The sequence below is a fragment of the Podarcis erhardii genome (assembly GCF_964252035.2).
Source record: "Podarcis erhardii genome assembly, chromosome: 7".
In the NCBI taxonomy this organism is placed as follows: Eukaryota; Metazoa; Chordata; class Lepidosauria; order Squamata; family Lacertidae; genus Podarcis; species Podarcis erhardii.
The window spans coordinates 43018759-43044964 of record NC_138511.1 but is presented as its reverse complement, the minus strand read 5'-3'; the positions used below and the strand labels follow the sequence as shown (position 1 = coordinate 43044964).

The 26206-nt window shown below is 47.7% G+C and overlaps 3 protein-coding genes across 6 annotated transcripts in view; 1 reads left to right on the top strand and 2 right to left on the bottom strand.

The window, feature by feature from the left end:
- Positions 1-378: 378 nt before the first annotated feature.
- On the bottom strand, positions 379-11111 carry RNF166 (ring finger protein 166). 3 transcript variants are annotated; one of them, XM_081872081.1, is made up of 7 exons: positions 10862-11107; positions 7114-7186; positions 5956-6112; positions 5265-5377; positions 4542-4656; positions 2603-2710; positions 379-1907 (listed from the first exon to the last, which is right to left on the bottom strand). In XM_081872081.1, the coding sequence occupies exons 3-7, from the start codon at positions 6046-6048 to the stop codon at positions 1842-1844; spliced, it is 495 nt and encodes a 164-aa protein (XP_081728207.1). In that variant the 5' UTR covers positions 6049-6112; positions 7114-7186; positions 10862-11107; the 3' UTR covers positions 379-1841. The 3 variants fall into 3 exon arrangements, with proteins under 3 accessions (XP_081728207.1, XP_081728208.1, XP_081728209.1); XM_081872082.1 differs by lacking the exon at positions 7114-7186 and having other exon boundaries at positions 10862-11111; XM_081872083.1 differs by lacking the exon at positions 10862-11107 and adding an exon at positions 8160-8994 and having other exon boundaries at positions 5956-7550.
- A 285-nt stretch (positions 11112-11396) lies between these two features.
- On the top strand, positions 11397-22051 carry CTU2 (cytosolic thiouridylase subunit 2). 2 transcript variants are annotated; one of them, XM_081872075.1, is made up of 15 exons: positions 11397-11757; positions 12493-12567; positions 13166-13244; positions 13357-13416; positions 13601-13661; positions 14457-14566; positions 15101-15405; positions 16145-16280; positions 17045-17176; positions 17303-17394; positions 18598-18701; positions 19572-19707; positions 20352-20412; positions 20874-20932; positions 21806-22051. In XM_081872075.1, the coding sequence occupies exons 1-15, from the start codon at positions 11693-11695 to the stop codon at positions 21885-21887; spliced, it is 1557 nt and encodes a 518-aa protein (XP_081728201.1). In that variant the 5' UTR covers positions 11397-11692; the 3' UTR covers positions 21888-22051. The 2 variants fall into 2 exon arrangements, with proteins under 2 accessions (XP_081728201.1, XP_081728202.1); XM_081872076.1 differs by lacking the exon at positions 13166-13244 and having other exon boundaries at positions 11399-11757.
- A 523-nt stretch (positions 22052-22574) lies between these two features.
- PIEZO1 (piezo type mechanosensitive ion channel component 1 (Er blood group)) overlaps positions 22575-26206 on the bottom strand; it is a 122556-nt gene continuing 118924 nt past the window's right edge. Inside the window, exons 48-52 of the mRNA XM_081872090.1 lie at positions 26010-26182; positions 25260-25382; positions 24767-24846; positions 24266-24464; positions 22575-23545 (exon numbers count right to left, since the gene is read on the bottom strand). Coding sequence (XP_081728216.1) covers positions 23296-23545; positions 24266-24464; positions 24767-24846; positions 25260-25382; positions 26010-26182 — 825 coding nt within the window. The 3' untranslated portion in view covers positions 22575-23295. The remainder of the gene's footprint in view (positions 23546-24265; positions 24465-24766; positions 24847-25259; positions 25383-26009; positions 26183-26206) is intronic.

Here is a 26206-nt window from a genome sequence, read left to right as displayed (position 1 = left end):
TCCCCCTAGTGGAGACTCTGCTGTCTACAGCACAATGTCCCCATCCCTCCGAACCTCAAAATCTATGCTAGGAAGTAAATTAGGCCAGATATATAGAATGAGGTGACAGAAGGTGGACTACAACCCTTGTAGGGAGGGCTTCAAGTTTTGAATCCTCTTCATCTGAAAAACTGCTCCCTGGGGAAAAAATGCATATCAGGGTGACTGGCAGGGCTCTGCAGGACTCCAGTGGAAGTTGTCCATTTTAAACACTGTACCGTGAAACTTCCCAACTGTAAAATAATCTAGAGGGCATGTAACCCCACCCCTAGGATGTACTATGAGGTGCCCGTTTTGAGCAGATTCTTCGTACTAGAGACACAAACAGACACCATATACTGTAGCTTATTCACAGCTTTTATTTCTTTCAAGTCTACTTTGGACCTGCTGATCCATTATCATGATACCTGGATGATAAAACCTTGTAGTACCTTGTGGCGTGTAACAGCTTATGACAACCTGAAATGGCCACACAAGCTTCTCTCTCCCCCTCTAGCTTCTAAAAAGAAAGGATTGTTACTTGGAGAAAAGGAAACCCAGAAAGGTCATTTCAACAAAGATCTTTTTCCTTTTTTTGTGGGGGGTGGGGGGGAAGAGAAGAGAAATATTGAAAAACAAGAAGACGACAATAGTCTGATTGCTCCAGTGTTAATGAAAGGAAGCCCCTTCTCCACTCCAGGTTCTGGCATACCCCCCACCCCCACCCTGAAATTCTTGAATACATACCTCTTTTTTCTTTAAAAAATATACTTTAAAAAATAATGCTCCATAAAAATACTATTGTTCCTAGTCAAACACAGATATTGCAGTATCAACAGTTAACTGTTTTGTTTTTCTCTCTATAAAATGTGAAAAGAGTATTGTCACACCGATAGATGTAGAAAAAAATCCCCCACAGATAACCTACATGGCAGCCTCAGGCAGCATGGTGGCTCCCGGGAGTTTTGGACTACAACTCCCAGCTGGTGCTGATGGGGACTGTGGTCCAAATCACCTGGAATGCACTGGGCTGGGAAAGGCTGCATGTAGAGTTATCACAAACGCTGGTACAAAATGAGGAAGGGTTTTTTGGGGGGAGGGGGTGCAGAAGGGAAAGGGAGAGAAAGATGCATGTGGCTAGGAATGGCTTCCTAACCTGACTTGGGGATTCTGGATCCTTTTGAAATGCCCTTCATGGGCATTTCCATGCACTCCCAGCGTTTGCTGCCTCTGTTGCAATGGCTGAGTGGTAAGCAATTTGCTCCCCAAGGGCGTAATAAATAGTCCTACAAAGTGCCTGTGTCCCATGCTTGTTCTTCTTCTTTTAAATAATAATTAAAAAACCCCAAATGACTTAACAAAAACCACAGGCGATATTTCTTCTTTTAAAAAAAGGTTTAAACTACAGAGTTCCCCACAAAATGCGTTGTTGCTATATAAACCGCAAACAGGATGAGGGCCGACAGTGCTAAAATCTTAGTAAAAGCATCTTAATAAAATATACCCTCTGCGCTGAAGTTACATATGGAATGTCCAACCGGAAGTACAAAGTGGGCCCAAACGACAGTTCGAAGTGGGCGAGGCCGGGGTTCCCCGCTGCATTTCCCATTCAGGCGCCTACATCAAATCCCATCACCTCTGAGCTCCAAAAAATGAAGGAAGGTTCCACCTGGCAGAGGAAGGCAGGACAGGAGCCGAGGGAATGGGCTGCCTACTTGTTAGATGGAGGCTGAGGGAAGGGTGAGGGGTTGTGCCTCCCCACTGTGTGGGGAAAGGTCAGCAAGAGCCCCGAACAGTCCCGATCCACCACATGGCGGTTGCCCTCAGTTCTCGGAGAGGGAGAGTGCCAGCGCCGCTTGCAGTGCTGCTTCTTCATCGATGCTGTAGTCCTGGAAATGAGGACAGAACCATTGCAGGGAACCAAATGGAAGCATTTCCCTCCCTGCTCCAAGCCCCGTCCCCGATATTGCTTTACCAAAGACTTCATTTTTTTCTCTCTCCTCCTCCACATCGCTCAGAGCAGTGTCCTTGATTCCTCACCCTTCCCTTCCACCCTCTCAGCAACCTTGTGAGGTAGGCCAGGCTGAAAGGTAAAGACTGGCCCAAGATCACCCACTGAGCTTCATGAATGCGCAGGGATTCGAATCCAGTTTTCCCAATGTGGCAATCTAAACACTACCCTGGCTTAAAGAAAATAAAAGGCTTGGGACAAGATTAAAATCTCAACAATTATGTCCAAGTTGTCTAAAAGGGAAGTCTCCTTATAAGAGTGGAGTAGAAAGAACACCTACTTGAGCTCTCAAATGGGAGGAAGGTGGAATTTCTGATACAACAGCACCCCCATCCCCCCACCCAATATCAGTTTGGTCCATGATTATCATCAAAGATTATATTTTTATCCCTCTTTCCAGGCCCAAAGGACCCCCAAGGAAGAACATGTTAAAGAATAACAACAAAAAACACAAACCATCAAAGCAAGCAACAAGGGAGCCCTAATTGCCAACCCACAGAAAGCAATACTGAGCACCAGGGCTCCTGACCGCCATCTAATGCACCCCATGTAAGTTTGGCAGTAGGTACCCACCACAAATGTGTCATAGGAGAACTTGTGCCTGTGCAGAAGATGCTGTAGGAAGTTGGCACTCTTATAACTGGGGTCACCCCAAGGCATGGCTGAACAGACTGGGCATACCTGGAACACAGAGGGGCAGGAGGAAGAGAAGAAGTGGACTGTCAACTAAAAAGGAAAAAACCAGATTAGCCCATTCTAAAGCAACAAAGTAGCACACTAAATCAACAATGAGATTTGTATAACCACACACATATGTGCATAGAACTGCCTAGGGAAATAATACCACTATAATTTATTTCATGTGTATAATTAATTATTTTTGGTCCTACTCTTCCACCAAAAACGTTCCCAAAGCAGCCTACAAATCATGAAAAAGAGAAGAAGCCCATGCCCTCAAAAAATTCACAACACAAAAGGAAAACCTATTGGGAGGGAGGAGGAAATAGGCAAACTCAGGCACAAGTTCTTAGTTACAAGTTGTTCTGATGACCAGATGGGATGGAAAACTTTGAGAGGAATCGACAGAAGCTGATAGTCTCTCATCTGTAGCAGTGAGGTGGTCCTGATTTCCATCTCTTCCCTCCCCTGTTTCAGCTGTTATCCAAGACTTGCTGCACTGCCTGTAGACTTTTGCTCAGAAAATATGACAAATGCATGCCTTGCTATCCAGCAAACACCCTAACTGCACACAGAAAAGGCTTCCATGTTTTCTTAGGAGGGTGACAAAAGTTCTGATGGAAAGTCTCCAGTTTCCACAGCACACACCTGGGGTTTCTTTACCAGTTTTAGGAAGCTGCATTAGAAAGTTAAGCCATTGGTAGAACTACTTCAGTACTGACTGGCAACAGCTCTTATGATTTCAAACAGGGGACATTCCTAGTCCTACCCGGTGACTGAACCCACAACCTTCTGCATGCAAAACAGATGCCCTACTACAGAGCTATGACCTTTCCTGTGTTGGTATTTGCCATACATGACTCCTGAGGAGCTCAGGCTATTTCTTTAAAAATATTTACACCCTGCTTTTCTCTGGAACCCCAAACATCAAAAGCAGTTGGCAAATGAATATGCATATGCAAATCAAATGCATTAAGTACATAATGTAAGAATAGCCTGCTAGATTGGGCTAGTGGTCAATCGAGTCCAGCCTCCTGTTGTTACAGTGGCAACCAGATGCTGGTGTCAAACCAGCAAGCAAAACATGAGCACAAGAGCCCTTTCCCTTCCTGTGGTTTCCAGCAACTGATATATTGCTGCCTCCGATTATGGAGGGTGAGCATTGCCATCAAGGCCAGTAGCCATTGATAGCCCTCTCCACCATGAAAAATTAAAATAATCAATACCAACATAAACTAAAAAACAGCAACAAGCTTCTTTCCTGCACCCCATCCTGTGTTGCTTTGAAAACACCTATTGGTACCAAATTGACCAGATCTCCAAATTTGGACCGATGGAAGGTGGACCTCAAAACAGAACTGCTACCCTAAACTCTCAACATGACCCTCTCCAGGGCACTTATCTCCTCTCTTTTATCTTGCTGCAGAAAAGGCATCACCGCACTGCCTCTGTCCATTTGAGAAGCTGAATAGAGATTAAATGAGCTAGAAACAGGCACAGCACTCCATGCCTGGGAGCGGATGCACATGCACCTACCAACTCCGCACCGGGAAACGAATCAGATGTGCACAAACCTCACAGTTCACTGGACAGTTATACCCCTCTAGCTCTACATCAGCAGAGGAGCTGAAGAGCAGCATTTAACAGTCTGCAGTTCACAACCTAAAGCAGCGGGTAACTCAAGTTGTGCCATAGGCAGGATGGGCAAACCACTACACTGGCCTTTCATCCTGCTTCCGCCCCCCACCCTCAAAAATCCAAACCTGTATATGGGAGGGCACAATTCCCAACCTCTTTTCCATCTAGATCCATGGCCATTTGTAGTGCCACTCACCACTTTGTTGGGGTCGTTGCGGTGGTTTTCCATGCAGTGTTTCACCAGCTCTTGCTGGTCCAGGTTCCGCGCTCCACAATAGGGACACACAAATGTGGACCGGTTTGGGATATTGCTGGAAAAGACAGCAGAAATTTGGAAGGGTCACCCAGGAGAACAGCACCTGTGGGGTGCTTGCCAATGCTCCCTTTCAAAAGAAACCCCCCATGGACAGCATGGCTCACTCGTGACAGCTTCAAAACTATTGGTTAACCTTGCAGAGTTAGCACACAGCTCGGAAGCTGGTTGTATATGGTATACTTGCTGATTTTTTTTTAGTGGCAAAACAATTGCACACAGATATTAGGTGTGCAAAATAAGAAAGCTGTGTTTCTTACAGGAAATACATGCTGGATGGTAAAGAGTTCCTAGTTCCAGCTAATTAAGCTGGAGATGCAAAGGAGCCCTGCTTGCTCTTTGATATCTGCAGGAGAAAGTGACAAAAGGCCTCTCCTCCTCTCTTCTCCAGAAGCGGCAGATATCAAGGAAGAGGCGGTGAGTGAGGAAATGAGGTCAACAACCCTAAGAATGTCAGTCTAGCATTTTAAGAGGTCAGAACAGGTTAGTTTAGAAAGGCAGTCTAAGAAGGTTCCTCCATCTATCCACTTTCTCTCCATGCAAGCCCCATCAGCCCAACACTCTAACAGAATGTAGCATGTTGTCCAACGGGTGAAGATTAGATACCTGGGAATGGGTTGGGACGTCGGGACAACAGGAACAAACTTTGGACAGTTGGCCATCTGCTCCTGAACCTTAGTACAGGATGTGACATGGGATCTCATCTTTGCGAGGGTCACCTGTAAAATGAGGAATGGAGACAAAAGGACTCTATTTTTCTTCCTAAGAATATGCTGTATCCTCTTAACGTAAAAGCTTGGTTTCCAGGTAATTGTCACACACTAATTAATTAAGCAAACTGTATCACTCTGTACTCAAACTGTCTTCTGTGCTACTTTGAAAAGGGGCAAGGTGGCCACTTTAAGGTTGCAAAGGAACTTTGAACTGAACATCAAGCTGTTCTTCCAGCCGCCAAACCTCAAACCACATGCCCTCCAACTTCATTCAGCCAGTCCATGACTTGTCCTTACTAAAGTTTCATGTTGATTTTTAACTGTATTTTTATTGCTTTATTTCTTATATTATAATTTGAATACAATGGAATTCAAACTATAATACAATGTAAATAATAAAAGAAGCAATAAAAACAATTAAAAATCATAGAGCATCTAGCACAGTACATTACAATTGCTACAACAGGCAGAAAGACCCTCAGCAATTTCAAGTGACCGGGGAGGGGGGCGGGAGGAATTAACCAGCATTTCCTTGTGGCTCTAAACTTGGCATCTGCCCTTCCCCACGTGGCTCATGAAATTACCTTTTTGCTACAGCCCCGGCAGGGAGCCTTGAAGGAGGAGAGCTGCTTCTCTACACTGGAGGCCTTCTCCACCTTTTTGGGGTCAAAGGGCATGCGGCAGAGTGGGCAGAGAGGAGACGGTACTTGGAGGCATGGCTGCAGGCATTCCCCACAGAATCTGGAAAAGAAACAGAGACTCCATTTGCTCCGCAAGCCTCAAGAGCACTAGGAGTAGTACAGGCATACAAACTCTTATCACCAGCCAATTCAACAATAAAGGCTGGCCAGATTCCTCTCCCAGGATAAGATGCTGACAGTTCTCCAGCCAAAAAACATAAAAAACATTCCTGAAAACATGAAGTAGCTAATGATAGTTTAGCTTTCTGTATGTCCTAGATTATGAAGTGCCCCCACACAGAATTATTAGCAGGGTGTTCTCAGACTATTTTCAGCACCTATGGGGCATAGGGTAGAAGATGGCCTAGTCTTAAAGCACGCAATAAGCTTTCTGTATCACAAGCAAAACATTCTATTGTATGCTGAATACTACAGAGCACCAGTACATACTCTGGAATGCTACACACCACTTGCTCAGAGGTACAAAAATCTATTGCAGTCATTTATGCATCTAATTTTGATGAGCTGCTCATTGTCTCTTGCCCTTTATAACTATTGAGCGCTACGTGCTATGAAGTCAAAGAGCACTCTTGTGCATCCATCAGGAAATGTCTGCCTCTGAACTTGGAATAAGAGGCTACAGGAATCTGAGCAGTAACTCAAAGAGCCTCGGGCCAGAGAATGGCTTTTAGAAACAGGCCAGAGATCAGGGATCGTGGCAACTTTAAAGTTCTTTTATGCCTGCAGGATCAGAACCTCTCATACAGTTGGTGGAAGAAGCTGCAAAATAACCACTGTACTGGAAAAGGGAGCTTGAGGCTATGCAAGGGAATCCAAGAGGCAGAAAGGACAACCTGCCAACCCACTTGCAAATGCTCTGGTCTTTCAGCAAATTTCATCAGCTTTATGCTAGCAGCTAGCGGCAAGTAAGTTTTCTGCTTCTGCCCTCACTTTTGCTCCACTAGACATATGCCAAGTGAGTTTCCTCAAAGTCACTCCTTTCCTCTTGGCTACCTTGACTAACTTTTAAAGGGAAATCCTCTGCTGCGGCTCTGCACTTACCCATCAGCATCTCTGTTCCAGAAGTCTTCCCAAGAGGCAATACCAAACGAAAAGGCAGAGGCCTTTCCCACCACTGAGTGCAGGAGAAAAGGGTGGTTAACCCTATTACCACAAGTGAACTTTGTGTTGTGCCACAGGAGGGCAAGGTGATTTTATATAATACAGGAACAGCACAGTCGCTGCCTGAAGCACTTCCCATTCATATTAGTGAGCAAAGATTAGAATTGAGGAGGGAGAGGATTGGGGACTGTTAACAGAACTGGCTACCTATCTGTTTTTGAGAACAATTCAAAATGCTGGTTTTACAACCATAAAACCCTCAATAACTTGGGACTTGGGAACAAAGAACCAACTGCTCCTTTGCGCATGTCTGGTTATTAAGATAATCAGTGTCCCCTGCCAACCAAAGTGTAATTGGTGGTGATGAGGGACAATGCCTTTCTAGTGGTAGAATCCTCTAAGAGAGATACAGCTGAAGAATATCTAGCAAATAAATTTTAATAGATTTATATATTGCTTGATTGTAATAAGACCTTGAACTGGCTTACAAAATATGAAATGAAATATGAATATGAAAATATGAATGAAATAGTAGAATTATCAGGAAAAAACCTGTTAAAAACAACAATTTAAAACATTCAAAAGTTATTTAAAATAAATGATAAGCTAAAAGCACATGTGGATGCCGAAAAGGGTACAGTGAAGGTATTTGCATGATGTCAACAGGCAGGGGCTCCCAAAGTGTAGCTGCTGCCACACTAAAATATAGATCTTTTAAAAACAGAGTGTTATGTTGCAATTGTAAGTGTCAGTTCTGCAGATGGAAGCAGTCATGCGGGCATATATGGGGAAATGTGATCTCATAAGTAAACTGGTCTCAAGTTGTTAAGGGCTTTATAGGCCAGTAAGTAAGACCTTGAACTAATGAGCTGAGGTGTTACAGGTTGATAGAATCTCACTCCTGTAATTGTAATTGTGCTGCATCATTCTGCACTAACTGCAGCTTCAGATCAAGTGCAAGGGAAGCCACACACAGAGCGAATTACAGTAATCCAGTCTTCAAGTAACTAACACATGAACTACCATGACCAAGCTTTCTTCATCCAGGAGCAAGTGCAGCTGTCATACTAATCACAGCTAGCAAAAGGCACTTCTAGCCGCTGAGGCTACCTGGACTTCCAGTGACAAGCTGGATCCAGAAGCATCATGCCCTAGACTACAAACTTGCTCCTTCAGGGGAAATGCAAGCCTATCCAGGGTTAGCAGTTGACCAATTTCTCAGACACAGAAACCATGCCTCTGTCTTGTCAGAATTCAGTCTAAGTTATTCCTCATCCATCTCACCACTGTGTCCAGGCACCAGTCCAGGGACTGCAGGGATTCTCCTGATTCAGATGTTCAGATTACAATCTGCATCAGCCCCAGGATCATACAACAATGCTGGCTAGGGCTGATGGGAGTCATAGTCCAAAACATCTAGAGAAGCCTTCACCAATCTAGTGCAAGCCATATGTTTTGGACTACAACTCCCATCTCCCCTTACCATTCACCATGCTGGCTAGGGCTGATGGGAGTCATAGTCCAAAACATCTGGAGGACACTAGGTTGGGGAAGGCAGGCAATAGCCTTTCAAGGTCTTCCCCACACATTCTGTCCAAGATCCTTTTCAACTTGAGGAGCCAGGGATTGAACTGGGGGCCTTCTGCATGGAAAGCAGATGGTCCACCATGGAGCTATGCCTCTCAGCCACCTCATCTGTTAGTTTTCATAATGCCACAGCATCTTTTTGACTTCTTACTACTACTGAAGATACAGCTCTCTTCTCTAGATACAGAATCTATCTTCTCAGGAGATGGTGATCCTGAGCAGGTTTTTGCCTCCTTATGAAACCCAGCAGAATAATCTGGCCTATACTGTATTAAGAAATTTAGTGCTTGGTACGCTTATCTGCCCCCCTCCCACTTTGATTTTCGGGCACCTTATTTGTCTACCTTAACCATTCCAAAACTCAGACGGGCCTTTACACTGGCCAGACTAAATATGTTACCCTCAGCTGTTCTTGAAGGTAGATATAAAAAAATTTCATTTGAGAACCGGCTCTGCCCCTGTGGAGCTGGCTACGTAGAGACTGTGTCACACGTTCTCTTGTCTTGCTCCCTATATAAAGATCTTAGGGACGAGACCATCACGCTGCTCCTATCTGCCATCCCGGGCCGCTCTTGTGAAGCCAAATTGTTCTCACTACTAGCCGACCAGAACAGCTCGACAACAGAGAAGGTTGCCAAATTTATCGAGAGAGCAATAAGACTGAGAGCTGCTATCTGAATGACATCAGTGTCGTCACCTGGATTCCTCGCCTAGGATCTTATTATTATTATAATTACATTTTATTATTATTATTTTATTACCTCTGCCAAGTTTTAAGTACTGAGATTATTAATTTATCTGCATCTGGTTATTATTATCTTTCTCCCTGTCCTGACCATCCCTCCGAGGTTATATTTATATTTATAATCTTTCAATTTGGCTGGTCTATTCACTTAACTGACCTGGAACAATCTACCAGAGAAAAGGCCGCCGCCCATGGGACAGAGGGTCATGGATGAATGATGATCCAGCTTCTACCTAGGTTTTAATAGGTCATAAGATTTTATAGTAACTATATTCGTAATGTATTTTTGTCGGTGTTTGTCCTTTGATGCTATGGCCTGTCAGCTACGCAAATAAAGTCTATTCTATTCTATTCTCCTTATGAAACCTTTTAGAAGATTTAGACTGCAAGCATTAGAACTCTGAAAAAAAATCACTGCAAGAACTGGTCTGAAAATATCCATCAGTTTCAGCAGACAAGTTTCAGGAGTGCTAAAATTCACTATATCATTACACAATGTAACTATATCATTACACAATGGTTTGGGTGTTCAAAGTTTGAGGTTGCCATGCACATGGCAATGTCTGGTAAAGGCTTCAGTATCAAAAAGCTCCCGAAGATCTGTGTTCACAGGAGCAGAGTTAGGACTCACAATAGACTCCTGCAGGCTCATGTTATTCAAAGGATTATATTACCCCACTTTCACAGATATAGACAACTCAGTGAAAGTTCATAAGGCTATTCCATAGTTATCCTCTACTGAACTTTCTGTAATAAGCACTATCTTTCCTTTCACACAGAGCAAGTAACAATACTGTAGGAAAAGGGTGGTGTGGATCCAGTTCTCCCAGTATTCATGGGAGCCAACGATTCAGGAGCCCCACTCTCTTTTTAAGAGAGCATCTCCACAGGTGCACCCTCCTTGCTTTCTAGAACAGCCACAAATTTGCACTATGATGCTAGCAGTTTTGTTTATGATCTCCTTCCTAGCTATCCCTAGTATGAAATTCACCTTCCCCACAACAGGGTCCACATCTGTTACAAGATATCTGCTTCAGCCCCAAGGTCTCATTCTTGGTCAACACTGCCATGTCAGTGTTGCACCACAAATTCACCTCCTCACCCCCCTAACATACTTTCTCCCAACCTACACCCCACTTCGCTCTACGCCTGTAGTTCCTCCCTCGGTCGCCCCCTCAAATCTTCTCCTGCTTTCCCCCAAATCAGGCAGACACCTCCAACGCTCCCCCACCAGACCCACCATCTCCTCCTCTAACCCCCGTTGCACTTGCTGAAAGACGGGCACCACGTTTACAAGCGGTCCGCCCTCGGACGTGACTGCGCGTGCCCCCCCCCCCAGGGCCCCTGGGCTCTCACGTGTGCCTGCAGGGGGCGATGCGCACGGGGCGCTGATAGACCTCCAGGCAAATGGGGCAGCTGAACTGGGCCTCCAGCGCGGCGCCGGCCTCAGGCGGGTGGGGCGGCGGCGGGGCGGGCGAGGGGGCGGCGGCAGAAGAAGGAGTCGCCTCGCGGGACCCGCCCGCGGACACCAGCAGGCTCCGGAACATCGCGGCAGCCATGGAGGACGAGGAGGCGGAGGCGTCCCCGGCCCAGGGAGGCGGAAGCGGAAGCAAGGTGGTAGGGCGGCGCTCTCGGATGATGTCAGAGGCAAACCACCGTTTCGTGGCGCTCCTCGCGAGAGAGCTTCTCGACCCACGCGGCGCGCGGCCGTCGCGGCGCTTAAGGAAGTGTGGAATGTAGACTGTGTATAGACTCGCACTCGGATCCTAGCTTCCGGGCTCGCTTCATTATTTATTTGCATGCAGTTTTGACTTTGAAGTCACATATTAATTAAGTAATTAGTTTTATATCCCATTTTCCCCTTTAAGGAGCTCTAGCCGATGTACATCTTTCTTCCTACCCCCATTTTATTTCAACAACAACTCAGTGAGTACTTGCCGTATGAACCGGCCCTCCCACCAGTGGGAATTTGGTTGGCTTTTAACACGTACGAACACCTAACACCCAAACTGCACCCGGAAGGTTTCCTCTTTGTGAATGTATAGACAGATCTATAGAGCAGATGGTACAAACCAGGGCGTGTGACGTCCGAAGAGTGCGCCGGGTGGCCGGTCCTGCTCGGGTTCTGAGCCGGGAAGCGGCTGCTTAGGGCGCCCCGCGCGACGGAGGCTGAGAGGTCTGGCTGCGATGTGTGAAGCCGAGGAGGGAGGCTGCGGAAACGAGACGCAGCCTACGAGGGCACCCCGGGGCAGGTAGGGGAACGGGGTTGGGCAGGGAGTGAGTGTAGAGGAACGGGGTAGGGGTGGGAGGTGGGGTTGGGAAGAGGCCTTCCCGGCTTGTCCCGTCTGAGCCGCGACTTCCCACTAGGTGTTGTTTTTGCAATAGCCGCAGAGGCCACAACAGAAGTTAAGAAGGCAGGCTGAAATGATGTGAAAAGATCCACGTTGTGCAAATCAACATAACAGTTGTTGTTGTGGTGGTGGTGCTATCTGCGCACATTAAAAGACTGTCTGTAGCAGAGTGTTTTTTGGCACTTTAAACAATAAGAAATGTCTTGCAACAGAAGCTTTGTGGACCGAGGTCTGCTTCATTAGACGTGTGAAAGGGTTGTATTCTCAGTTATTACACCTGCCAATTTAAGGCAGCGCTTAATGCATCCAATGAAAGGGCTTGTAGTCCAGTGAAAGCTTCTGTGATAATAAAAATGTTGCAGTGCAACCTTAGCCATGTCTACTGAGAAGTAAATTCTATTGAATGCAGTGGGTGATATTCCCAGGTAAGCAGAGGTAGGATTGCAGCCATAATCTTTTAGGCTGTTTGGTTAATATAATCATATGCCATTCTCCTGCTTGTAGAGCACCCACAGTGGCTTACACCGATAAGAAATGCTACACAACAATAATGGTTATACACTAATGTTTTTAATTCCAATGGCAAACAATACAAATTGTACTTTGGAATCTGATCTTCCTTTTCTCTCTTCTAAGCTGCCCCTCAAAATGCATGAAATGCAAAGAAGGTTCCCCGGTGTTGATCATCCGTGTTGGGGATGCCTTTTGCAAGTAAGTATGACGGGCAGCTGTGCCTTCTTACCGGGTTGGCAGCAGACATGGTTGTCATTTTCTGAAAGGCTGCTGTGGTCTACAACAAAGCTGCAAACCTTTTTTTGAGGGATCTGGCTGATCTTTGTTACAAGTGACAACCTCTGGTGTTGACTCACACAGCAGAATTTCAGTCATGGCATATTTCTAGACCTCTTTAATCTCTATTAGAACTCTTTTAAAAAACAATTTGAGTTGCTTTTTCTCAAGAGCTAAACACCCATTCTCACTGTCAGTCTCTCACTACTACCCTAACCCAGAAGTTTCAATCATAGCTTACACACATGTGTTGCATGCAGAAGTTCACAGATACAGTCCCTGGCATTGCCTGTTAAAAAGGGTCAAGTGGCGGGTGATGGGATGCCGAACCCCACTGGAGACCCTGGAAAGCCTATCAGGTGGATGGAAAATAGTCTGATGATATAAGGCAGCTTCTTCTATTCCTGCTCCTAAGCATAGCATTATGGCTAAAACAAAATAAGGCCAAGATCTTTGACTAAAATTGTGTTTCTGTTGCATCTTATTGCTTTAATAACATGCATTTGTTGCTGATTCATAGGAGCTGTTTCAAGGATTATTTTGTTCACAAGTTCCGGGCTATGCTTGGCAAGAATCGCTGCATTTACCCTGGAGAGAAGGTCCTGCCCAGTTATTTTGGGGCGGGCGGGCGAGGGAGCTAACAACTAGAAGTGACAGACATGTTTTCTAATACTCCCTTGCATGCTTTTTATTTATTTTTATTTACTGTAGGTTCTGCTTGCATTTTCGGGCGGCCCTGCCTCCAGTTCAATGGTGCGGCAAGTTCAAGAGGTATTTCCCCATGACTTCCTAGCAGGGTAAAGACAGAGAATTTGGGGGTTTAGCAGAGTGGTTCTTAAATTAATGTCATTTCTTATGCACCCTTCACCACAAGGTTGCAGAGAGGGTTATAGCAATCTAAAAATCATTATTAAAAACAGCTTGAAACTGACCCAGAACTTCTTTCTCCTCCCAGGGCTTGAGCCGGGAAGCAGCCAAGAAGCTCCGCTTTAAGCCAGGAATCATCTATGTCGATGGTAAGCAATGCTTGCTGGGAGGATTCCCTTCTATGTTTGGGAGACTGAAGAGTCTAAGCAGAGGCAGTTTGTTCAAGGTGAAACAAACCTTGCATCAAAACGCTTGTACTCTTCTCCAAGGTTTAAAAACAATACTGCTAGAAAGTCTCATTTTTCCCTTTTCCTTACCTTTGTGGCAGACAAATACTCTCTCAGGGTGCCTGTGAAGGTGGCCACATCTTCATGGGAGGCAGGATTGGGGTGGCCAGAAGGGGATGGACTGTGGCTCAGTGGCACAGTATCTGCTTTGCACGCAAAAGATTCAGTTCCCAGGATCTCTAGGTAGAGCTGGGAAAGGCCCTGTTTCTGAGACTCTGGAGTGTCACTGCCAGTCAGTGTAGAGGCCTTGCAGATGCTGCTGGACTGCAACTCTCAACATCCCTGACCATTGGTTCTGCTGTCTGGGGCAGATGGGAGTTGTAGTCCAAGGGCATCTGGAAGGCATGAGGTTCTCCACCCCTAGATGCGCCCAGGAGGGATTCACACACTGAAATGAAATGCAGCTGTCTTATGTTCCTAGTGCAATTTCTTTTGTCAAACCTATTTTTCACCATAGACCGTTACCAAGCTCAGAGTGACCCTTTGGGCATTAAAATTAATTTGGGTAAAGGTTTTGAGTGAGGTGGCTCTCCAAATGGTTCAGGTGACTTACACCACGACTCTTGCCCAAGCTAGGAGAAAATAGGGTGGGAGTCCCCCCAGAAGCCCACTCAGCTTGTTTAACTGATCTGCTTGATCTTCCTTCTTGCTGTGCAGAGGGAGCTGTGTGCGGACAGAGCCCAGGCAAGCGGGAGGAGATCCGCAGCCAGGTGGAGATGATCCTGCAAGCCACAGGGTTCCCTTATCACCTGGTGTGCTTGGAAGAGGTGAGGAAAGATGCACATGAGGAGAGGCCTGGGGTGCCGTGTCAACCTCTGACCTTGTTGCTGCTTCCTCATTTCAGTACGTTGGTGTATTTTGAGTGGAGTTAGGAATCTCCTTAGAGATGCAGTTTGGCTGGTCAGTAACGAAATAGCCTTATTACTGTGGAAGCCAACTAGTCCCATAAGAAAGGTGCAAGAACAGACCCCCTTCGTGACATTTTCAGGCTAAGGACCACATGTCAGTGATGAGTGGGGAAGAGACAAAAGCGGGCAGAGCAACGCATGCAGATTTCACCTTTGTGCAGGAGTCTGGTTCCCCCACTCCACCTTTTAGAAGAACGAAAGAGGACAGATTTCCCCATAGCTTAGAATTCTCAAAATAAATGTTATCATAGAACCTATGATGTTTTTACAGTCCCAACACTAAACCAAGGCAAATAAATATCAAAGGGGTGGGAAACACTGATTTCTGTGTTTAAATGTCTGTTTTTGCTAGTGCTTTCCGTGGCTGACTGCATGTGCTCTGCCCTTTCACAGGTGTTTGACCTGCCAGGCTCTGTGCTGCACTCCATTCCCCATAGTGCCACTGACCACGGCGGCAGCTATAAGGAAGCTGTGGATGGTTTCATAAGATGGCAGCAGCATGAGAAGACGGCGGGGGACTCAGCAAGCTCCCTGGAGGACCAGCTGGCTAGGCTTAGCGTTAATGGATCTTCACAGCAGGAGGGACTGCTGGTCCCAGGAACTAGGCCTCCTCCGGTGCCCCATACTGAAGAACTGACCAAGCTCTTTGGGGCTGTGAAAACCCTGACTGCAAAAGAGGAGCTCCTACAGACTCTCCGGTGAGCTTCTTTGCAGAAGTGACAGAGATCATCTTTCCTTTGGTTAGAGTGCTGCTGGACGAGCTCCCAGTATGCATTGCTCTCAAAGATGGGCAGCCCAAGGATGTTTCGGAGGCTGCATTCAGAGACATTCTCATCACCCTCTTGCTGTCTAATTTAACCTGCTTAAGAGGGGATGACTGAGTACTAGATCCTGGCCAATCCCAATAATTCCTGAATCCTAGGCAGCTGAATGGTTGCTGTTAGCATCCCTTTGAGGTTGCGGAAGGGTGACAGAGCTGCTGCAGGTAGAGCAGAGGCCAACCCATCCTGATCAGCAACCTCAGGAGCACAAGGCCCTACAGAGCCAGGACCTAGAGTATTCTGCTTCACCCTCTCTAGGCTGCCACTTCTGGGCTTGCTTTTCGTGGCCTCTTCACAGCTCCACTGAATGAGACAATCCTTGGCTGCTTTGATTGACAGTTTGAGGTCTGTGCTCCTGGGGAGGGGCCAGCCACCTCCCCACTCCTCTTCATGAGTTTATACCCTCCATGAGTTTGTCTAAAAGTGGGCTAGACCAATTAGTGGAGGCTAAGGCCACTCGCCATGGTGGCTGTGCATTGTGTCTGAATACCACTTGGTGGGGATTGCCAGTGGGGGAGAGTCCTGCTTGTGGGCTACCTCTTGGCCACTGTGAAAATGGGATGCAGAACTAGATGGGCTTTGGTCTGATGCAACAGGGCTCTCCTTATGTTCTTAGGAACCACCTGATTCTGCACGTGGCCCGGACAAGTGGATATTCCAAGGTGATGATGGGGGACAGTGGTACCCGTGTGGCTGTCAAGCTCTTGACCAACCTGTGCCTGGGACGTGGGGCCTTTCTGGCTGCAGATACGGTGAGAGCAGAGCTGCAGACTCCTATATGTTGGGGCCAGAGAGCCCCATGTTTCTTACCCTCTTTGCCCTTTGGTGAGAGGTGCAAGCTTCAAGCTGGAGTGGGCAGTGCTGCCCGTGAGGAATCCAGTCCCTGCTTCCCCTCTCCAGAGAGGACATTTGGGGCGGCCATTTCAGCAGCAGGCATCTGAGCTGCTTATAATGGCCTTGCTAGTTAGCAGAAAGACTCCTGGCCCTGAAGGTATGTAGAGCTGGAGAGAGGGAAGCAGGGAGTTGTTCCTGACCTCCCAAAGAGTTGCAGCACCAGGTTCTGGGACTAAAGCTTCAATTCCTGCATGTGCTTACCTGGGAGTAAGCCCCACTGAACATGACGGGGCTGACTTCCAAGTACATGTATAATGAATTGCATCAGAAGACAAACTGAAGTCTGTTGACAGCATTAGCACCAGCACTGTGCTTTTCTTTATTGCTTCTGTAAAAGGAAGAACCATAGCTCAGTGTCAGAGCACCTGCTTTGCATGCAGAAGGTCCCAGGTTCAACCCTCGGCATCACCACGTACAACTGGTAATGTCCCCTGCCAAGTCAGTGCAGACTATGGTAAGCCAGATAGGCTGATGGTCTGACTCAGGATAAGGCAGCTTCCCAAGTTCCTTATACTGTTCTTTCCACACCACCACTTTGGACCACCCAGAGCTATCCTGTCTCACAAAGGGGGCAGCAGATCAGGCACTTTCTGCACTGTTCACTTTCTCCTTTCCTTGAAAGGGCTTCTCAGACAGTCGCCACGGTGATGTGCTGTTCTTGCGTCCCATGCGGGAATACACTGCCAAAGAGATTGCCTTCTACAATTGCTTCTTTGGGGTGCCCACAGTCTTCACGCCTGCGCTGGATACTAAAGTAAGAGGGACCTACTTCTGGGTGCCTGTACGGTGACCCCTTTGGGCGCCCTTCCACCAGACCTCCTGGGAGAAAGTAACCTTCCTTGTTGCCCAAGAGTGATGCCCCTCTTCTCCTCTTCCACAGACCCCCAACAGAGCCAGCATCCACCGCCTGATTGAGAGCTTCCTCTACAGGTTGCAGTGTGACTTCCCCTCCACCACCAGCACAGTCTGCCGGTAAGCAACCTTCAAGCTGGGCCATTCTCCTGCAAGCAACTGCATGCCTCCCTGCTTCTAGGAGGACATTCATCAGCACTCCCTGCCCCACTGCCCCACCCCTATTGGTTGCATGCTGATAATCTCCTTTCTGCTGGCCTGTTAGTATTTGCACCCATTATAAGCAGTACTGTATTCATCAGTGACAGTAACTGCCCAGTTTCTGCAGGCTGAATAAACCTGAATAAACCATGTTTATTCTGCAGGCTGAATAAACTAGGACGTTGTCTGTGTGCTTTTAAAACCTCCTGGAGTTGCCAGTTTGCTTCCGGGTCCAATTCAGGGTTCTCACATTAGTGTTTAAAGCCCGAAACTAGTCAGGCCCAACATACCTGAAAGACCTCCTCCTTCCCTACAGACCCTCTCAAGTGCTAAGATTAGCAGGTGGAGCCCTTGTGGTAGTTCCTCTGCCCTAAGAGGCTTGGGGTGGTCCAAAAGAGGGCATTCTGTGTGGCAGCCACTAAGTTCTGGAACTCCCTCCCCATTGAGGTATGTCTGGTTCCTTCACGATACAATTTCTGGCAAATAGTGAAGATGCACATCTTTGCCCTGAGAGGTGTATATTTTTAGGAGCCACCTCATTTCTGTGATTGTAAGCAGTTTTAATACTGTGTTTTAAAGTTGTAACCTGCCCTGGGACCTTAGGGTGAATGGTGGATGATAATAATGATAAAAGCCCACTTATTCTTCGGGGCAGCAAAGTCCCACATCTTGATCCCCACATCCCCTTCTGAATTCTTGAGACCATGACATTTCCTCTCAATGGATTTAAAGTTTCCTTCAGCCACCATTAAAGCCAAGAAACTCCAGGTTGTATCCAACTTAATTTTATTTACAGTAGACCTGTTGAAATGTATGGACCTAAAGAAGTCCACTAACTCCAGAGGGTCTTCTCTTGAGTAGGACTGGTTACAACCCTTTTTAACTGGTTACAACCCTTTTTAATCTTAAAATGAGTGTGTTGAGATCATTGTTGCTTTCTGGCGGCTTCACTCTGCCAGTCTCACATACTGTCTGCAGAATACATGCAGACGTGGATTGTGTGATTTCTCCATGTGATGTGAGACCAGCTGGATGGTGCACAGAAGGCCTGAGAGGCAAAAGCAAGGTGGATAATAGGAGGCAGAAGCCCTCTTCTTGATGACCTCTCCATCCTTTCTGCAGGACAGGTGAGAAGCTTTGTGTGACGTCCCGAGAGGCTGACCCTGGTGGACCCACAGAAACACCCCAGTGCCTCTTCTGTCTCTGCACCTTGGACACCAATGCTGGTATGTGGTGGCCTTGTGAACCTCAACGGGAAAGTTCTTTTTCACTTCTTTAAGAAGGGGATGCACCTGGATATGGTTCTACAAAGTCAGAAATTGGAGAACCAGAAGGACCCCAAAAGCTAGCTTGACTTCTGCCTCCCACCACAAGCCACAGACACCCACTCACCAGCTTGCCTGTTCTAACCTGCAGGGCGTCAGAATTAGCTGAGGCCAAGAGTTTCTCCTCCTGGGCTGCCCTACCCAACTGCCATAGAACTAGTGATCTTGCCACTGGGATACCTGCCTCTGGGATTCCTCTAGTAACATCTAGAGCAGCCTTTTCGTCCCCAGATGTTGGACTACAACTCCCATCATTGCTGGCCACTGGTCCCTTAAGCTAGGGATGCTGGGAGTTGTAATCCAACAACATCTGGGGCTCCAAGGTTGAGAAAGGCTGGTCTAGAACAACCCTCTCCATCCTGGTGCCCCCTGGGAAATTGGTGGACTCCCAACTCCCAGCGTGTCTAAATGACAAGGATGATGGGAATTGTAGTGCAGTGACAGCTGGAGGGAAACTGGTTGGGGAAAGCAGCAGGAAGCCTTATTTTCCATGACTTCTTATAGACAAATTCATGAAAGGATAAGACTGTACATGGCTGCTAGCCACAGTGGCCGTGTCCTTCTTTCACTGTTGGAGGCAGCATGCCTCTGAATACCAGTTCATAGAAACTGCAGGAGAGGAGAGGGTACAAAGAGGGCAAGACTGTCCTTGCTTACAAAGCTTAGCCACTCGGGGGCGACAGCTGAAACTCTCTCCGCCACTGAGGACAAAGACTCAGCCGGCCAAAGAAGCGGTGCTGCCTCTGACTCTGCTTTCCCTTTCCTCCCCAGTGGATGGCTCCTCCTTGCAGTCGATGGTGCTGTCAGAGCAGCTCTGCCAGAAGCCACTTCCACCATCCACTGGGAACGGCTGCTGTGGAGGGGCCTCGAATCAGACAGGATGCTGCAGGGCCCCTCTGGCACCAAGGTAAGCAGGGATGCTGGATCCAGAACAGATAGCTCCACAAACAACTTAGCCTTGTATGGGTGGGGTGGACTCCTTGCCCCCAACTTGGATGGCTTTAAAAAAAGGGCTGGAGGACAAAGGCTATGAATGACTACCAGCAGCAGTGGCCAGGCTCTGCCTCCACTGCAGGAGTCAAAGATGCTTCTGAATACCAGTTGCTGAAAACCACAGGAGGGGAAAGGGCTCTTGCGCTCGAATCCTGCTTGCCAGGTTCCCACAGGCATCTGGGTGGCCACAATGAGAAGAGAACACTGCACTAGATGGGCCATTGGCCTGATCCTGCAGGCTCCCCTTAGGTGCTCTTGTGCTTCTAGACCAGGGGTGGGAAACCCTTTGGAGGGCTGCATGTCAATGGTGGCGGGGCCAGAAGCAAATGCAGGCGGAGCAACCGATGTAAATTTCGCCTTTGTGAAATTATTCGAACACCCCACTCTATTCAAGGAAGTGAGAGGTATTATCCAAGTTCCAGAAGACACGCCCACCAAGCAGGCAAAAGCACTTGGGGTGGGTGGGTGTGAGGCAAGTTCACCTCTGCTGTACTAGAATCATAGACATCACCTGCCCAGAGTTCATCCTCTGCCCTCCGGTTCTGTTCTCCCCTGTAGAGATTCTTCCCAGCTTTTCCCATTGCTCTGCTACAGCTGCCGCCTGACCATCAAAGACATGGTAAGTGCAGAGAGGTGTGGAGCGCAGGATTCCTCCTACTCTAACAATGCTGCATTTTTTCTGGGCTGTCACATTTGCTTTCTGTTCAGAGTCTAGAGGCCAGTTGGCTGCCTCTGTCACCACACTACTGCTTCCAGACGAGTGGATGAAGCTGGTTGAGTTTGACGGGTGGGAGAGTGTTGTGGCCTTTGGGAAGGAGAGAGAGGAGTGTTGTGGGCCCAAGCAGAGTGCGAGATAGGGCATTGCCTGTCGCTTGATCTGGACAAGGAGGCTTGGCTCATGAGGACTAGAACCCAGGGCAAAGAGGAAAGGCCACCTACCCTTTTGTATTTTCTTTACCAGACTAGGGATGGGCATGGGCTCTGCCAGGCCTAAGGAATGCTCAGGCATTCATCACAGTGAAGCATCTGCTCTGAATTCTGGAAGTGTTTATTCACCTCAACCTCTTTCCTCCTCTGCAGAGCTCCTTGGAGCCTCTCCCAGCCTACATCCACTTGGAGGCAGAGCGCCGGCGATGCAGGTACAAGCCACACACTCTGCAGAGGAGGGGATATGTGCAGTGGGATACATAGTTCATCTCTGAATAGAAGCACTTATAGGAAGGGCAGGGAAGAGCATATTGGAGGCAGTGCTGGAGAGAGAGAGAGAGAGAGAGAGAGAGAGAGAGAGTGTGTGTGTGTGTGTGTGTGTGTGTGTGAAAGAGACCAAAGAGATCTCAAACCGGGCCCATTTCTCCATGGAATCATTCTGGGTGGCAAGACCAGGTACCAAATTTATTTAGTGCTGGGGATATACTGTTGTGCCCCCTCCCCTTACCAAAAGGCCAGAGTGCTCTTGAGACAGAAAAGGAAATCATGGAGATATCTAAAGTTTTGTGGTTGTGGTTATGTAGGTTGGATAAATGTGTATGACAAAGAGAAATTTGAGATCAAAGCATGTATTCTTGCAGTAGCACACGGGGCAGGAACTATTACGATAGCCCCATGGGTTAGAGATGACCAAAGGGTCTGTCAAAGGCTCATATCCTGCCTTGGGAGCCATGGTCATATTTGGTCAAGTCCTCTGCTCATCCCCAGTACCTGTCAAATGACAACCAGATAGACTTAATCTTGACAAGGGTTTTATCAGGCCAAGTAGTGAACTGCAACGCTGGTTTGCTGGAATTACCAGTCTCCATGGGGCACGAGGAGGATGCTTCTTGTGCTGATTCTCACTTAACTACCCACTCTCCCTGTGCAGGTCCCATCTCCACACACACACACACCCCAAACAGCAGCAGCTTGTCATAGGGGTCCCCTTTGTGATTTTATCAGCTTCCAGCCAGCTGAACAAGAGTTGCTGGGGAACCAGAAACATTCAGGTGTAGAGACTGGTGTGTGTTTTGTTCCTGCAGGGCTGCAATGAAGCAAGAAATCCAGGAGTTCTTGCTTGAAGAAGAGGACAGTGATGCTGCTGAGGGCCTTCCCCTGAGCTGATGACAGGTTTGCTGAGCTCTGGAGAACTAGAGTAGAACACCCAGTGCAAGAAAGCACCCCCTCTTGGCTCTTATTCAACCTTTTCTTCCTTCCTGAATTTTATAAATTTTCTAAAGCAAATAAATTATTCTGAAGCCACCAGCAGCTAGCTCAGTGATGCTACAGGAGGTCTCCCATCATTTCAGTTGGTGCCAAGCACTTGAGAGTCCTTACACAACTCCGCTAGTGTGGAGAACCAGTGCCTTGCCAGATGTTGCAGAACTACGCCTTCCATCAGCCCCAGCAAGCATGGCCAGTGGCTGGGAATGATGGGAGTTGTAGTTCTAACATATAAAGCGCAACAGGCTGAATGGTGATGTTTGTAACAAATTTATTTACTGGTTACTTCCTATCATACGAATCAAGTCCAGGATGCCTGTTGCACTTTATATGTTGTAATTATTGCATTTGCATAACAAGGTATTGTATTAGTTTTGGGAGTTGTAGTTCAGCAATATCTGGAGGGCCAAAGGTGCCTTTATACTTGCAGTGTAAGTCTCCCTACCCTTCAGAAGATGGGGTAGTAGGGATGAAGCCAAGAAAAAGCTCTGCTCAAGGTGAGGGTGTATCATCTCTTTTCAACCCCACCCCCCAGTTCACCCTTGTCCCCATTATTCAGTATTCTCCAATATCGCTAATAACCACAGCTTTTTATTTTTAAAGTTTTATTATATAGATCTGTATAAATAAAACCACCTCCTTTAGGAAAAAAAGTCAATAGACTCCAGCCACCCCTTTGTTTCCAGCAGCTGGGGTTGGCACGTAGTGATGCCTAGACTATGGCACTCGGTTGGGGGGGGGGAGTGTTTGTGGCAACGTGAGAACAAGAAGTGGGAGGGGGGAGAGAAGCTCTGTACCCCCAGATTCTTTTGTTTTGCAGGGGGAGAGGGAGATGCAAACAGGTTATTGCTGTGCATACAGTGGGCTTTTCAGCAGGATACAGCGCCGCAAGTCAATCAGCAAATGGTTGCAGACTTCCTGCTTTGCAAAACACCCCCTTGTGCTGCTGTGAATAACCCAGGAGGGTAAGGGGCTTCGGAGAGTGCAAAGGTGCTTCCCGTTCAGCCGTTTCAAAAAGGGAAATCTGGTGCAAAGAGTGACAGAATTCCCCTCCTCCTCCTAAGGCAGTGGGGCAGCAGGTTTGGCTCAGAGGTTAAGAGGCTGCCCCACCCACAGAAGTTAAGCAAAAGGCAGGTGGGGAAGAGAGGCAGTTTCCAGGTCCAGCAGTAGGAGGAGCTCAGCATCCTCTCCAGGTCCATCTTTAGGCTCTCCATCCGCCCCTTAGAGAGAGGGAGAGAGAAGGTGGTGTTTTCTCAACACCTGTCCTCGTGTCTTGCGGGCTGCTTGGCTCTGTTGTGGTAGCGGCTCCTCACTCTTTCTCGCGTGTCCACTTGATCATGGTCTCTGGTGAGCGGTAGAGGAAGATGAGCTTGGCGTACAGCTCCTCCTCCAGCTCCAACTCGCCCGTCTCACGGACCAGGAAGATGTCGTGGCACAGCTTAAGGATGCGGTCGACGCAGGGCAGCTCCTCAAACATGATGGAGTGAGAGATCTCACTGAAGAAGCCCCGCACAAACTTGCCGATCACCAGCACAATGGAAACATAGAGGCCCATGATCCTGGGTGGGGGGAGAAGGGGGTTAGCCAGGGATCCAAGAAAGCAGCCACCAGCACACGGCGGAAGCCACACCCATGCAGTTTTGCTTTGCAGGCATGCAAGATCACACCTTTATACGCCTCCTTAGTTTTATCAAGAGCAACCCATACCCATCTGCTCAGAATAATGCAGCTAAGAAATGGCTGCTTTGCTAGTGCATTGGGGGGAAGGGGGGCAGGATTATTATAGCATTTGTCAGCCGCTCTATATAATAAAAAGTGTCCCCCAAAATAAAATTCAGCACTTAAAAACGATTTGACTAGAAAAATGTAAAGCAGTGACGCGTAAAATACAGAAAACGCTCATCCAGCAACATACTAATCAGGACAAATCCTACCCATGCTACTGAAAAATGATCACCACCAAAGGAGCCCATGTTAATTAACCAAAGGCCTGGTATAACGCAAAGGGTTTAGCTTGGAGCCTCTAGAAGGGTTCTAAGCGTTCAATTGGGAACAAAACACTCGGGGAAGATGCAAAGCAGGATGGGGTTGGTTCAGGAGGCTGTGTGTGGCCTCAGAACTGAGTCCCAGGCGCCAGACAGTCTTAGGGGCCTGTGTTTCTTCCCCATCCCTGTGCCCTAAGGTATGGGCTATCCATACCTCTGAGCCAAAGATTTGCATCAGCGCCAGAGCTTAGAATGTAGGCAACAATTCTCCCATGAATGTAAACGGTTACTCACCCATATCCTGCCAAGAAACCGAGGCTGGGAGGGCTGACTTTGTCGTTGAAAATGACCATGGGCAGGATGTTGCAGTCCTGTTCCTGGCAGTTGGCCAGCCGAATCACCCACCACTCAAGGAAGTTGGCACTGCCGTTCTCAATTCCCACCTGCTGCCGTTTCAGTTGCACCTCTACGTCCCAGTAGCTGTCCTCATCCTCTGCCACAATATATATGGAACGGTGGACAGAAACTTTGAATGAGCAACTCGGTCTTCATAAAGAATGGGTGTTCTCCCATCCCTCCAGCTTAATAAGAAACAGGTGTGTGGGCTTTCTGGAAATGTTTGAACTGAACATTTCCCCAAAGTTACCAATCTGTTGGGATCTGATTGGGATGCAGGCTGAATTTTGGAATAAGGTGTTTGTTGACATCTCTAGAATAACTAAACGAACTGTTACTCTGTGTTTGCACTTGGCACTTTTGAAACAGAACATGGAAACAGAACGGAAACAGTCTCACCTGGCAGCATCTGCTCGACAGGTTTGGCTTCAGGGCCATTAGGTGCACGAATGTAGGGAGGAAAGAGTTTGGGAACTTTACTGCAACAAAAAAGAAGGAGGATCAGAGGAAGCCTTTAAAGGGTGCACAGAGCCACACTCCCTCCCACATGCATGATCCCAGCCCCAAGGGAGGGTAGAGTCTCCGCTGCACTCAGGTCCTGCTTGTGGGCTTCCCAAAGGCATCAAGCTGGCCAGTGTGAGACCAAGATGCTGGATTAGATGGGCCCCATTGGGCCTGATCCAGCAGCCAGTCGCTGCTGATGCTCTTATGCTAAGCCATGCCAAGGCTCTACTGGGGGAACTTTGGTCAACTGCGAATCATTTTCTCAACCCCACTGTGTGGGGTCACCCATGGGGTTTTGTTTTTAAGATGGGGGAGAGATTGCCTCCTTTCTTGCAATAAAATCCTTGGGAGTGTGCTGGGAGGGCATGTGCCACCCCCTCAAACTCACACAAACTCGTTGTGGGTGCCTTGCAGCAGCCTTGCCAAATCTCTCCGCACGTTGTCTTGTTGTCCCAGCTCCATTGTGTGCTTTTCAGAGGTGTACTCCGCTGTTCCTCCTATGCTAAGGTTCCTGAAGGTTTTGGGGGTGGGAGTAATGAAAAGAGGAAGAGACAGAGAGGTTTTAATGTTTCAAATCCTTTGTCATCTGTTTTGTCTGAGAAGCTCTTGCCCATGCTGAGCCTTTGGTGCAATTAAGTGTTCAGAACACACCAAGAAGATAACCCATTAAAAAAAAAGAGGCTAAAGTGTCTTGGTCAAAGTTAACCAGGAAGACTGTTAGGAGATGGAGAACCATTTTCAGCTCAGGGGCCACGTCCCCTTACAGACAAGCTTCCAGGGGCCACAGGCCAGTGGTGGGCAGGATGCGAGAGGCAGAAGAGGGCAGACCAATGAATGTGACTCTCGTCTTTGTACCACAGGCTGTATTCCAGCAGGGCTCTCTATTTACCAACATTTCTTCATCTAGGCAAGCAAGAGGCATCCCCAGACTCTTAAGGACACGTTCCAGCCAGTCAGAGGCACTTGGAGAGGGTGCAGAACATGGCCGGGGAGTGGGAAATTACTGCTGCTTAATTACACTGCAAAGTATTATTCACATCAACGCGTACTGCGCAAGCCATTAGCCTGAGCGAGCAAGGTGTTTCTTGTTGCATGCCCTAGCGAGACACCATAATCCTAAATCTCCACCAGGACATACCGCTGGAAGTTCCACGTGAAGCGCAGGGTGATGGCAGAGGAGCCATTATTCAGCTCTCGGTACAGCTGCTCCCGGCTGGGTGGGCTGATGCTCCATAGCGAGCCTGAACTGCCCTCAATGCGTGCCGTCACGATATCCTCGTAACTGTAAAGGGTGATGAACTGCATGGCCACCTGGGGGCAGGAGAGAGCCCCAGA